The sequence below is a fragment of the Lachancea lanzarotensis genome, scaffold LALA0S14 (genome assembly GCF_000938715.1).
Source record: "Lachancea lanzarotensis genome assembly LALA0, scaffold LALA0S14, whole genome shotgun sequence".
Lineage (NCBI taxonomy): Eukaryota > Fungi > Ascomycota > Saccharomycetes > Saccharomycetales > Saccharomycetaceae > Lachancea > Lachancea lanzarotensis.
Window position 1 is genome coordinate 51,252 of NW_019212892.1, and position 13,984 is coordinate 65,235.

At 44.1% G+C, this 13,984-nt stretch overlaps 5 protein-coding genes across 5 annotated transcripts; 3 read left to right on the forward strand and 2 right to left on the reverse strand.

The window, feature by feature from the left end:
- Window positions 1–638: 638 nt before the first annotated feature.
- On the reverse strand, window positions 639–830 carry LALA0_S14e00606g (LALA0S14e00606g1_1; the record flags this gene model as incomplete). Its single annotated transcript, XM_022771521.1, has 1 exon — window positions 639–830. One exon carries the CDS (start codon window positions 828–830, stop codon window positions 639–641), a length of 192 nt encoding a protein of 63 aa, XP_022631046.1.
- Window positions 831–1,758: 928 nt separating this feature from the next.
- RPA190 (LALA0S14e00628g1_1) lies at window positions 1,759–6,732 on the forward strand (the record flags this gene model as incomplete). The annotated part of the gene is made up of 1 exon (XM_022771532.1): window positions 1,759–6,732. The coding sequence occupies one exon, from the start codon at window positions 1,759–1,761 to the stop codon at window positions 6,730–6,732; it is 4,974 nt and encodes a 1,657-aa protein (XP_022631047.1).
- A 282-nt stretch (window positions 6,733–7,014) lies between these two features.
- Window positions 7,015–9,993, reverse strand: FUN12 (LALA0S14e00650g1_1; the record flags this gene model as incomplete). The annotated part of the gene is made up of 1 exon (XM_022771543.1): window positions 7,015–9,993. The coding sequence occupies one exon, from the start codon at window positions 9,991–9,993 to the stop codon at window positions 7,015–7,017; it is 2,979 nt and encodes a 992-aa protein (XP_022631048.1).
- Window positions 9,994–11,149: 1,156 nt separating this feature from the next.
- Window positions 11,150–11,935, forward strand: LALA0_S14e00672g (LALA0S14e00672g1_1; the record flags this gene model as incomplete). Its single annotated transcript, XM_022771554.1, has 1 exon — window positions 11,150–11,935. One exon carries the CDS (start codon window positions 11,150–11,152, stop codon window positions 11,933–11,935), a length of 786 nt encoding a protein of 261 aa, XP_022631049.1.
- Window positions 11,936–12,806: 871 nt separating this feature from the next.
- On the forward strand, window positions 12,807–13,916 carry RBG1 (LALA0S14e00694g1_1; the record flags this gene model as incomplete). Its single annotated transcript, XM_022771565.1, has 1 exon — window positions 12,807–13,916. One exon carries the CDS (start codon window positions 12,807–12,809, stop codon window positions 13,914–13,916), a length of 1,110 nt encoding a protein of 369 aa, XP_022631050.1.
- Window positions 13,917–13,984: the final 68 nt, after the last annotated feature.

The window sequence follows — 13,984 nt, forward strand, 5'->3', positions numbered from 1 at the left end:
CATTTAATTTTCAGAAAATTTTCTATCATTCTGTTTTTTCGTGTCGTTTTCTTGATATTTGTTAAATTAGTCGTCTTCCGAGTTTCCTACCGTAAACTCAAGGACCAGCGGGCCTTCTCATTGGAAACATCGGGTTTGTACGTTACAGCTAGGGTTTGAAAAGCATCTTCTGACTGATTCTGTCTTGAAGGAACTATAGAGCTGGTTGTGTATGTTGGAGAAAAGGTAAGGATCACCAAAATTTGAGCGCTCCTGGCACGTAAAAGAGGATCACTCGCGGGTTAAGGAAACTCGAAGGGGAAATAAAAATGCTGAGAGGGGTCATCTCTCAACAGTTCTTAACACACACACATTTAAATCGGTCTCGAGCACGTGACCAGAGTTTCCCTCCTGTCTACGATGATAACTACATATAAGATAATATATACAGAGTAGTGTTCTATGATCACATCAGAGCGTGGAAACCACAACTTTGATCCAATTTCGTCTGAATGTCCGTTTTCAGCGGCATGTCCCACTCCCCGTCATTTCACCTCCCATCACTCCAAACTTCTGTCTATATCCAAGCTCAAGTGTCAGTTAAACTCAATACCATTAATTTCGACATAATCATAAAATCTACATATTCCGTATATCCTTCAATGATTGTCAATCTTCTCTTTGATTTTGTTTTCCGCCTTTGAACCTTGACCCGATCCCAAAACGCTGCTGGCAATACCACCGACAGTTCCAAGATGCAGTTTGTTACCGGCGTCTGCTCCCAAGACCGATCCGGCAATGGAGCCAACGAGGTTGCCTTTGTCGTGAGATTCTGCGTTTTTGTCAGGCATTTTAAAAGTATTTGGTTGGATATGAAGACCCTGCTTGATTGAAACTGGGGATCTACATGCTGTCGAGGGTCTGCGCTTCCCTTTATATAGTCCAGTAGCATTTAATTTAAAGTTGCTGCTGCCGAGAGACCTCGTCGATGGTGATATGGGCCTGCGATCGAGAGCAATGAGACTCCTGGAAAACAAGATAGAGCGTCGAGGCTTTCAAATATAATACGAAATGTAATGGTAAGTAGTGGAATGGTTTAGATATCGATCGGAAACTTCAGACGTTTCAAGAACGCATATCACGTGATGAGTGTCACTTTTATGTAAATCCCATTTCTTGGCGCTGGCTTGCGTAGTCGGGCGATTATCAGCATTTTGAGCATTTTGTTCGGAAAGCTCAGTGGCGTGCAAACACTCAAAATTGATTGAGATTCAGAACATGAAAACGAATTTCTGACTTAACCTGACAAAGTGACAGACCATTCCTGACTTTAATGTAGAGCCCCAAAATTGGCGTCTGAGACAAACCGAACTGGAAACACCAGGGCTACTAACAACAGGACCAGCACCCTAAAATCGTAGCTTGGCAGTATCTGAAAAGCCATTTTTGTCAAGTCGATGGAAATTATATACCACGTGATCATAAATACATCAATCACCCAAGACGAATTTCAACTTTAAGGCATAAAATTTTTTCATAGCGTAGTTAAACTCATCTCATCGCATCTCATCTCATCGATCCAATACTTTGACAACGTTTTCCATTCAAAACGCTTGAGAAATCAACTGTTATAGCTCCAACACTGCTTGTTACTGCTATCAGTTAACATTGGAGGCGCTTGAAGGGTTAAGCAGCTTTTTCTGGCGCTTTTTTTCGTTGATTTTTCATAGTTTTTAGTCTCATTTCGCATTACCACTACTGTCACCGCCATAACACGACATGGATATCTCGAAACCTGTTGGCTCCGAGATCACATCGGTCGATTTTGGTGTGATGTCCACACAGGACATTCGGAACGTTTCTGCGATGCAAATTACAAATCCAACGGTTCTGGACAACTTGGGTCATCCTATTTCTGGAGGGTTGTACGATCTGTCGTTGGGTGCTTTTTTGCGTAATCTATGTGCCACTTGTGGTCTGGATGAAAAATTCTGTCCCGGTCACCAAGGTCATATCGAATTGCCCGTCCCTTGCTACAATCCGCTATTCTTCAGTCAACTGTACATCTACCTCAGAAGTACCTGCTTGTACTGCCATTCGTTCAGGCTGAAATCTTCGGAAGTGCATCGTTATGCTTGCAAGCTCAAACTTTTGCAGTATGGCCTCATCGACGAGTGCTATTTGCTCGATGAGATTCGCGTGGGCACGCTTGAAAATGCTGTTGACGAAGCAGAAGAGGCCGAAGAGGGCGATGACGAAAAACCTTCCAAACCTCTAGATGCCAGGTTACTAAGAGAATTGAAGGCTAAGCGTAGGGAGTTCACCGATCTTTGCATAGCATCCGCGATTTCTGATGGTCGTACTACTCAAAAGGGTACTTTCACTGCAACTGTCAATGACGAGAGGAAAAAACTCATCCATGATTTTCACAAGCGACTTCTATCAAGACCCAAGTGTGATAACTGTGGAATGTTCTCGCCCAAATTCAGAAAAGACGGTTTCACCAAAATTTTCGAAACTGCTTTGACAGAAAAACAGCAGACGAACAATAAGGTCAAAGGTCTAATCCGCGCTGACACAATTAAGAAGCAACAACAGCGGCGCAAGCTTGCTGCCGACCAAAATAAGGGTGGTCTGGGCGATGACGACATGGATGTTAGCGAAGACTTTGGGTATGGCAGAGACTCCACCGCAAGGCCCAAGACCGGCTCAACTTACATTTTGTCCACCGATGTTCGCAGCATTTTGCAAAGCGTCTTCAAAAAGGAACAAGAAGCACTCCAATACGTCTTTCATTCAAGGCCCAACCTTTCGAAAAAGTTGGTTAAAGCTGACATGTTTTTCCTTGAAGTTGTGATTGTCCCACCTACTCGTTTCCGGTTGCCCTCCAAAATGGGTGAGGAAATTCATGAAAACACTCAAAACCAGCTTCTGTCCAAGATTTTGACCACATCATTGCTGATAAGAGATTTGAACGAAGAAATGCTGAAGCTACAAAAGGACAAAGTGTCAGTTGATGACAAGAGGGTGATTTTCAACAGGCTCATGAATGCTTTCGTCACCATTCAGAACGATGTGAATGCTTTTATCGACTCTACCAAGGCTCAAGGAAATCAAGGTGGGAAAGTCCCCATTCCAGGTGTCAAACAAGCTTTAGAGAAGAAAGAGGGTTTGTTCAGAAAACACATGATGGGTAAGCGTGTCAACTACGCTGCAAGATCTGTCATTTCACCTGATCCCAATATCGAGACCAATGAGATCGGTGTGCCACCAGTCTTTGCCACCAAACTGACTTACCCTGAGCCCGTCACAGCCTACAACATCGCAGAGCTAAGACAAGCTGTAATAAATGGTCCTGACAAATGGCCTGGTGCTACCCAGATTCAAAATGAAGATGGCTCTTTGGTTTCATTGATTGGGATGACTACAGAGCAACGCAAGGCTCTTGCCAATCAGCTTTTGACACCCTCCTCGCACAGCTCCACTCATTCTTTGAACAAGAAGGTCTATCGTCACATTAAAAACAGAGATATCGTCATCATGAACCGTCAACCTACCTTGCACAAGGCATCTATGATGGGTCATAAGGTTAGAGTCTTGCCTGGTGAAAAAACTCTACGTTTACATTATGCTAACACTGGTGCTTACAATGCTGACTTTGACGGTGACGAGATGAATATGCATTTCCCTCAAAACGAGAATGCAAGAGCTGAGGCTTTCAACCTAGCTAACACGGACTCTCAGTATTTGACTCCAACCTCGGGGTCGCCCGTCAGAGGTTTGATTCAAGATCATATCTCTGCTGGTGTGTGGTTAACAAGCAAGGATAGTTTTTTCACCAGAGAGGAATATCAGCAGTACATCTACGGTTGTATTAGACCTGAAGACGGCCATGCAACTAGAAACAAATTAGTTACGGTGCCTCCTGCCGTTATGAAGCCTATGCCTCTTTGGACGGGTAAGCAGATCATAACGACGGTACTTCTCAATGTGACCCCAGCCGACATGCCAGGTATAAACCTGAAGTCCAGCAATAAAATTAAGAACGATTATTGGGGCAAGGGCTCTCTTGAAAATGACGTCCTGTTCAAAGACGGTCAACTTTTGTGTGGTATTTTGGATAAATCTCAATACGGTGCTTCCAAATATGGTATTGTGCATGCCTTGCACGAAGTGTATGGTCCAGACGTTTCAGCAAAGGTTCTCTCTGTGCTTGGCAGGCTTTTCACCAATTACATCACTTCGACCGCCTTCACATGTGGTATGGATGACCTTCGCTTGACGGACGAAGGTAACAAGTGGAGGAAGGATATTCTCAAGACATCCCACGATATCGGACGTGCAGCTGCATCTGAAGTTACTAACTTAGATAACGATGTTAGTGCTAGCGACCCAGAACTTTTGAAACGTTTAGAGGAGATTTTGAGAGATGACAATAAGTTGGGCATTCTAGATGCGGTCACATCCTCTAAGGTGAATACTGTCACTTCGCAGGTTGTCTCCAAGTGTATTCCTGATGGTACTATGAAAAAGTTTCCCTTGAACTCAATGCAAGCGATGGCCTTATCTGGTGCCAAGGGTTCTAATGTCAATGTGTCCCAAATCATGTGTCTGCTAGGACAACAAGCTTTGGAGGGTAGAAGAGTTCCCGTCATGGTTTCCGGTAAGACCTTACCTTCTTTCAAGCCTTTCGAAACTGAAGCCATGGCAGGAGGATACATTAAGGGTCGTTTTTACTCAGGTATCAGACCACAGGAATACTACTTCCATTGTATGGCTGGTCGTGAAGGTTTGATTGACACAGCAGTGAAGACTTCTAGATCAGGTTATCTGCAGCGTTGTTTGACCAAGCAGTTGGAAGGTGTCCACATCTCGTATGACAACTCTGTAAGAGATGCTGATGGAACTCTAATTCAGTTTTTGTATGGTGGGGATGCTGTGGACGTAACTCAGGAATCCTATATGAACCAGTTTAAGTTCTGTGCTGATAACTATGATGCCTTGTTGAAAAAGTACAATCCTTCTGCCCTCATCGAACACTTGGATGTGGAGAGTGCTTTGAAATATTCCAAGAAAGCTCTCAAACACAGGAAGAAAAACGCAAAGGTTTCTCACTACTCTCAAAAGATCAAATACGATCCTGTTGTTTCCAAATACAATCCATCGAAATATTTGGGGTCTGTATCGGAAAACTTTCAGGATAAATTGGAAGGCTTCATTGATTCTAACGAAGGTCTTTTCCAAGGTGGTGACAGTGTCGGTGAGAAGAAATTCCGCGCTCTCATGCAACTCAAGTACATGCGTTCTTTGATCAACCCAGGTGAAGCCGTCGGTATCATTGCTTCGCAATCCGTTGGTGAACCCTCCACTCAGATGACATTGAACACATTTCACTTTGCTGGTCATGGTGCTGCTAATGTGACATTAGGTATTCCACGTATGAGGGAAATTGTTATGACGGCTTCGGCTGCAATTAAGACTCCTCAAATGACGTTGCCAATTTTGGATGATGTCACAGATCCTCAAGCCGACACCTTTTGTAAATCCATTACCAAAGTTATGCTATCGGAAGTCGTTGATAAGGTCGAGGTTACCGAATCTACTGGCAGTTCCGAGGGCTCTACGGGCTCACGTTCTTACTTTATCAACATGAAGTTCTACGGCAGCGACGAATATGGTGAGGAGCATGACGTTTCAAAGGAAGAACTGCAAAGTGTTGTCGCAGAGAGATTCTTGAAAGCTCTCGAAGTTGCTATTGTGAAGGAAATCAAAAAACAGAAGAGGACTGCGCCTTCGGAAATTGGTGTGGCCTTACCCAGATCTCACACCGCCATATCTTCTGGAGAGGGTGGAAAGATTTCTGATGAAGACAACGACGAGCTAGAGTCTCGCCAGAAGACAAAACAAGCCGTCTCTTACGATGACCCTGATGATGACGAGGTTGAGACTATGAGAGAAGCCGAAAAATCTTCAGACGAGGAGCTCGAGTCTGAAATGGACTCCGACTCGTCGGACTCGGAGACTGAGGGTGATGGGGAGACCACTGCCGTGCTCGAAAAGGTAAAGAATGGTCTAACGAAATCTCAGCGCGACAGACAATCGGCTATCATATCTTCCCATAGATTTGTCACCAAATATAACTTTGATGACGAAGAAGGGAGCTGGTGTAAATTCAACATCGATTTAGCCGCAGACACTGAAAAGCTTCTGATGGTTAATATCGTCGAAGATATTTGCCGTAAGTCTGTCATAAGAGAGGTGAAAAGCATCGATCGTTGTGTTCACGTCGAACCAGATAATGGAAAGCGCGTGCTAGTGACTGAGGGTGTCAACTTCCAAGAAATGTGGGACATGGACGCCTTCATCGATGTTAACGCTATCACTTCAAATGACGTTGCATCTGTTTTGAAAACGTATGGTGTGGAAGCCGCTAGAAACACCATTGTTAACGAAATAAACAATGTGTTTTCTAGATACGCCATATCGGTCTCATTCCGTCACTTGGACCTAATTGCGGACATGATGACCAGACAAGGTACATACCTTGCCTTCAATAGACAAGGTATGGAGACGTCAACGTCTTCTTTGATGAAAATGTCTTACGAGACTACATGCCAGTTCTTAACCAAGGCTGTTTTGGACAGCGAAACTGAGCAATTGGAGAGTCCGTCTGCAAGGATTGTTCTCGGTAAACTCAACAACGGAGGAACGGGGTCTTTCGACGTTTTAACTAAGGTTCCCGCGTCGCATTAAATCAACGAAACATAAGCATAAAATATTATAAATTTACTGTATAATAGAAACCATACCAAACCAACGTCATTGTGAAGATTTGTGGCTCTGCAAAAGCATCGTGCCTACTCTTCCAGCCAAAATGAATAGAGCTACGTAGCCTTATAACCTCACTAAGGTGCCGATGGGCTTGCCGGTGCAAAATGAAGTCCATATGGAAACATGATCAATGTTTATAAATGCTGAAAATACTAAAATACAAGAATCTTGACATCCGAGCTTGAGTTAGCTAGACAGGGTGGCTTACTCAATGCCAAAAACAGTTTTCATTTTACGCAATAACAGCCAGTCCGATTTAGCCACCTGGTCTCTGAAAGCGGGATCTTTCAAAGTGTCCAAGGACCTTCTGGTAATCAAAGAGTAAAGAGTGTCCTTCTCATCGACATGACGGCCCCAAATTGGCTGTTGACCAGATGGGTCCTCCAAACGCATGGCGACACCAGCAGCCGTTTGTCCCTTCTTGACTTCATTATGAGCTTGGTGATTAATTTCAAGCGACACGACCCTACCTAACAGTAAAATTTGCTTCTCTTTGGTAACAGGATCGTTTCTGACAGCACATATTGGCGTTCCAACGCGTACTGCACCTTCGATGACATCCACACCGATAATCATTGGACCACGCTTGTTGATGATCTGCAAGGTATTTAGAACACAAGGGAAAATTGCGTCATGCAAAAAGTCCTTACGGCGCTGCTCCATGAGTTTCTCCTGGTATGCAGTGAAGGCATCGAATAAATGGTAAATGATATCGGCATTGAAAATCTTGACACCTTGCTCCTCGGCATAATGCTCAGCTTCCTTGTCGATCTTCACGTCGAAACATAACATGACAGCAAATTCCTTGGCCTTTTCCAACATGGCACAAGCTTTCATCACATCTCTCTTGTAAACGGGACCCAAGCCAATGGACATAACTGGAATCTTCATGTCCTTCAAAAAGTCTAGCAATGCTTCTAGGGAACCCAAGGTGGACGCTTGTACCACCACACCACGACCAGAAGTGTCGACGGAATCGAGAAGACCAGTTAGGTCATCCATGACATCATCCATCATATCTTCCTCATCGTCATCGGGTCCAACAACCAACAATCTGGAACCAGAGACAGCTTTTTCCAGATCGTTAGCAGCGATTTTGACACCGAGAGCAGCCTTGACCTCCTTGTGATGTACGTACTCAGACTTCAAACGAAGTTCTCGCAGTGGTTGGGGAGTTAGCAAAGCCCTGATGTTAGTTACGATTGGACCATTCAGCCCGCACAGCACAATTCGATCACCTTCTCTCAGGTAACCGTTTGATAAGATGACATCGATTGTAGTACCAAAACCTTCGACAACCTTGACTTCCAAGACCGTGGCAGCAACGTGAGATAAGTACATCAGCTGCTTGGACATTCTCTTTTGAGTCAGCTCTAGCAATAACCATAGCAAATCCGGAATACCTTCACCAGTAACGGCAGAAGTAGGAACAATTGACACGTACTTCGAGATGTTCTTGTTTTGGAAGTAAAGTTCAGAATTTAGACCCTGTTCGGCGAGAGCAACCTTAATAGCTTCCAATCTGGTGGCAAATTCCTGCTTGACACCTCTGGTTTGTTTTTGGAAAGTGCTTCTAAAGGCATCGTTGGGGGTGGCTTGCCAGTCATACAATCTATCGATCTTGTTGAGAGCCACGACGAATGGAGCCTTTCTGTCTCTCAACAATCTGATAGATTCAATCGTTTGTTGTTCAAGACCGTGCATAATGTCGATAACCAAAATGGCAATATTACACAAGGAAGAACCTCTAGAACGCAAATTTGTGAAAGATTCGTGACCTGGTGTATCGATGACTAGCAGACCAGGGACGTCGAAAATCTGTTTTTCAAACTGAGCCATAGCCTTCGTCTTGGTCTTGACAGCATCGATAGGGAAGTAGGTGGCACCGATTTGCTGCGTGATACCACCAGCTTCGCCACCTTGAACGTTAGTCTGTCTGATTTTGTCGAGCAGTTTCGTCTTACCAGTATCGACGTGACCCAGAATACAGCAGATAGGCGAACGTAGATCTTGTTGGCCTGCAGGTGGAGCTGATGGAGATGGACGTGGGATTTCTTCAATGACCGGCTCAGTCTTAGCTGCTGCCACTGGTGCTGCCTCTACAGCGGTTTCTTGTGTTTCGTTTTCGGGTTCTGGAGTTTCCGTTTCTTCAGCCTCTTCCTCGCCTTCATCAGCGTCTTCATCAAGCAGATTCTCCCAGTCGTCGATTAAAGCCTCTTCCTCGTCACCTTCGGCATTTTGAGCCGCTTCAGCAGTCTTTTGAGCCTCAGCAGCTGCTAATTCGGCGTCTTTTTCCTGTTGTGTCTTCTTCTTCTTTTTCCCGTATACCACTTTTTTGGGCTTGGCATCTGAAGGTTCATCAGACTTGTCCAAACCAGCAACCTTGATGTTTCCTGCAGCCAGAAGCGCTGCACGTCTTTTCTCCAGCAGTTTTTTCTCTTCTTTCTGTTTTCTGGTCAAAAGTTTACCCTCGGCTTTCAATTTTTCACGTTTAGCTTTTTCCTTTTCGCGCTTTTCGCGCTTAGATTCTTCATCGGCCAGTTTGAGCTGTTCCTGACGCTCTTGTTCCTCCTTTTCGATCCTTTCTTCTTCCTCTCGTTCCAAACGTTCCTGTTCTTCTAGCTGTTTTTTCAATTCCAATTGACGTCTAAGAACCGCTAGACCTGCAGGTACCTTTTTGCCACCTTTTTTGGGGCCTGTGGATCCAGCAGTGGCACCAGATGACGACGAAGACGAATTTTCGTTATCGCCGTTCTTATTCTGTTTGGCCTTCTTGGCATCGGCAGCGGATTCTGCTTGCTGTCTGTTGAGTTCCTTGTTTTTCTCCTTTTGAGCTTGTTGTTGGGCCTTCTTCTTGGCAGCCTGCTCCTTCTTCAGTTGCTTTTCCAGCTCCTTCTTCTCCTTTTCCTTCTCTTTCTTGGATTTTATCACTGGTTTTTTGGAATCCTGGTCTTTCTCTCTAGTAGCTGCTTTACTCTTGGAACTTTTCAATGCAGACATGAAATCTTGTTCTGTTTCTTCTGCATCGGCTGTAGAAGCGGCTTCTGCTGTAGATTCCAGCTCGGGAGTAGCCTCCACCGAGTTTTCAGCAGTCAATTCATTAGATACTGGCACAGGAGTGGCGTCTTCTCCCAGATCATCGTCCCAGTTACCTTGCTGAGATTTCTTGGATTTCTTCCCCATTTTTAGTGGGTTTTTGGCGGATGAAACGAGCTATTAAGTGTAATTTGAAACCTGTTTTATTCGAAGCAGGTTATTCAAGCTAAACTAAACTCGAAACGCTTTAGGTTTGGAGTTTAAAGCAGATTTCTTTGATGGTTTGAAGAGTAACTTTTTGAATCAATAGTAGTAACGACGATCTTTTAATTTTTCCAAAAAATTTTTAAGAAAGCTAGTCGTACAAGAGCATTTGAACATAAAAAATCATCACGTGCTCCTCGGAGTGTGGTGTTGGGATGTTGGTTTGGATGAGATTTAAGACGATTAGCAGCGTAGCAACGCTAATGAAGGATCATGAGAGAGGGAAGACCATAGCGGGAGGGGATTTGAAGCACTGGGTAGCAATATCTATTGTGTAGTTGACAAGTTAAGAAAGTGAGTGTCACGTGCCTAAGTGGAAAGACTGACAAAACACTGACATTTGGGTAATGTTCTCACATCGAAGAAGCTTTCAATGAAACTTGTATCGGACGTTACGCTTTCCGAAATGTGCTTCTCCTTTTCGTAGATTGTGAAATAACTGTTAGAGCGAGACACATATTATCATTCCATGGAAAATCTGGAATACACAATTTGAACTTGTAAAACTGGGTAAACGGTGGATACTTTCCGTATGCTTAACGTCTTGAGTGGGCTTAAATATCGATAACGTACTTTGCATACAGCTTTCTTAATGATTCCGACGCTGGACTCGAGTCACGTGATACAGACGCTGTCACTCCAGGTGAAGACTCCAAAGTTTGTATCTGGCAGCTGCCCTCTTTAGCGGTATCGACCTTTGTCGCATTTTCATCACATTTCCTCAATCAAGAGATTTGGTCCTCCCACTACCACCTTTTTCATCGAAATTTCCGAGACGCCTTCAACTCCAAACTTCAATCTCGACAGTCATTTTCCCGGGCCCATAGTCTTTACTAAAGCGGTGAACTGCATTTGCAAACTTACCACCTCACGTGGAGTCGTCGTCCGGGTTCAAACTTAATCCAGCGGTTGTCATCAGATGATGCTCTTGTGATTGTTCTTGGTCTACAAATGCAATTGTCAAACATTTCAAGTTGCTAGCTGTAGCGGTTACTTTTTGGCTTTACATCTTCTCCAAAAACTTCAAATCAAGCCAACGATGCATTGCAAATTAAACTTTCTCGTTTGGTTGGTTTGCCATTTGGTTTTCGCTCATGCTTCGGCAGACACGGTCATTACAGCTAAAGCCATGGGCGGTAATTCTCCGGTGCCAGTTGTAGTGGGAGCAGATGGTAGCATAACACCTGCTCTAGACAGTGCATTCAAACACTATGGCAAGAAAAATTGGCAAGAACAATCGAGGGGCCTCGAGCTCACAACAACAATTGCACGCAATATTTCTTTATACCCTCTTTTGACATTGAAAGAAAGCCGCAAAAACTTTCCTCATTGGACGTTGAGATCACCGGCCGGTCAGGCTGATTATATTGCATGGCTAGCGAAGAGTGTACCTAGTGGGGATCGTTGGACATCCAACGTAGACTTTACAGGATTTGAGGTATCGGCTTTTTTCGCATTGTACCATATATCAGTGGGAAGAATGATTTCTTTAACTGTCTTCTTCGCTTCGAGGTACGCACATGTCTTTGGGGACAGAGTATCTGCGGCTGTGAGTCTGATGAAAAGCCTTCAAGAACACACCTCTAGAAATTTCGTTAGCTGGTTCATGTACGATGGTGAGTGCGTCATGGCATGGTCATCGCACTGCACACCTCCGAAATGTAGGAAACCTGCTACGAAAGCTCCAATTTTGAAAGCATTTCGGCAAATTGTGCATAGTGAATTGAATGACGAGGCAACGTCGGTCTGTATTCATTTGAAATATGGTGAAAAATGGAGCAATGACGTTAGAGTGGCGAAGAAAGGTGTCCTTAATTCCTTGTGAGATATCGAGTGTTCCACTAACAGCAAACGCAAATATGCTTACCTTGAAGAAATTCTAAGATTGCCTTAGGGTGACAGAACGCCAGCTTTATGGGCTGGCATAATATGAAGAAGCTAAGCTACTCACTCTTGGTGGTACCGCAAGCTACTAAAGATTTGTGCCTTGTTGTTGATTTTGGAAACCGAACTATCCTGACAAGCTGAAGGCAGCTTCGGTTTGAGATTTGCCCTTTTGCTTAACACGCCATGGATTCGAATTCGCAACAAAGTTTATAACAGACAAAAACGGTACATCGCACTAGAGGATAGCGACTAAAAATTCTAGTCCGCTACGATGCGTTCTAATTCCTACAAGAGCAGACAAGGCATTTGAACGAACTCTTTGTTTCTTCGTGACGTTGGCACCACGACAGGTGCCAAGCGAGTACAAAGTGATGAATAAATTCAGAGTGCACTGAACCATCGAGGAGTGTAATTTGAAGTCGCAATCGACAAGTTCAGTTCTTTCGAGATTCAAAGCTTGTGTGCTGCCAATGTTGGATCTGACAGTGCAATGCATCTGAGTTTATAGTCTTATGGAAACTCAATGGTCGAAACCGCAACGTTAACATTTCTGGTCATCTGCTTTTCACGTGTGCCAAAGTCCCGTGCATTTCACATGACCCACAATTTTTTTGTTCAAGTACTTTAAAATTTTACATGAAAGATTTGGCAATGTTCATGAATGTGCATCAAGATTATCTTTCAATCCAGAAGAAGCTACGAACTCATCGGCTTGAAAAGTCTCTAATAAAGCCAGGTAATCACTTAACAAGTACTTTCAAACCGTTCAATAGTCACTTTCCTGTATCAAACTTTTTTTTTTCCACGCCATGTCGACTACTGTAGAGAAAATCAAGGCCATCGAAGATGAGATGGCCAAAACGCAGAAAAACAAGGCAACTTCGTTCCATTTGGGTCAGTTGAAGGCCAAATTGGCGAAACTCAGAAGAGAAATTGTTACTTCGGCCACCCAGGGCGCTGGAGGTGGTGGAGGTGTTGGATTCGACGTTGCAAGAACTGGTGTTGCGTCTGTCGGATTTGTTGGTTTCCCATCTGTGGGTAAATCCACTCTATTGTCAAAACTGACAGGTACAGAATCTGAGGCTGCCGATTACGAGTTTACCACTCTGGTCACCGTGCCAGGTGTTATCAGATACAAGGGAGCCAAAATTCAAATGTTGGATTTGCCCGGTATCATTGACGGTGCCAAGGACGGTAGAGGTCGTGGTAAACAAGTCATTGCAGTGGCTAGAACCAGTAATTTGCTATTCATCGTGCTGGATGTGAACAAGCCGTTGCACCACAAACAGGTGATCGAAAAAGAACTGGAAGGTGTAGGTATTCGTCTTAACAAGCAGCCACCCGACATTTTGATCAAGAAAAAAGAGAAAGGTGGTATTTCCATTACCAACACCGTCCCACTTACACATTTGGGGCCTGATGAAATCAGAGCCGTCATGAGCGAGTACAGAATCAACAGTGCAGAAATCGCTTTCAGATGCGATGCCACCGTCGACGATCTGATCGACATCCTTGAAGCTCCAACAAGAAGATATATGCCAGCGATCTACGTCCTCAACAAGGTAGACTCTCTGTCTTTGGAAGAATTGGAACTGTTGTACCGCATTCCTAACGCAGTTCCAATCTCTGCAGGAAGAGAATGGAATTTGGATGAGTTGTTGCAGATTATGTGGGACAGATTGAATCTGGTGCGTGTTTACACCAAACCCAAGGGTGTCATGCCCGATTTCAGTGATCCTGTCGTTTTGAGATCCGACAGATGTACTGTTCGTGATTTCTGTAATCAAATTCACAAATCGTTGGTAGACGAGTTCAGAAACGCCATTGTTTACGGCAGTAGTGTCAAGCATCAGCCGCAATACGTCGGATTGAGTCATGTTCTGGAAGATGAAGATGTCGTTACGATCTTGAAAAAATAAGTGCGCACAGACATTAACCTTATCGTCATTTCAGCTGCTTTCCAATTGGAAGTTGAATCATACCAAAT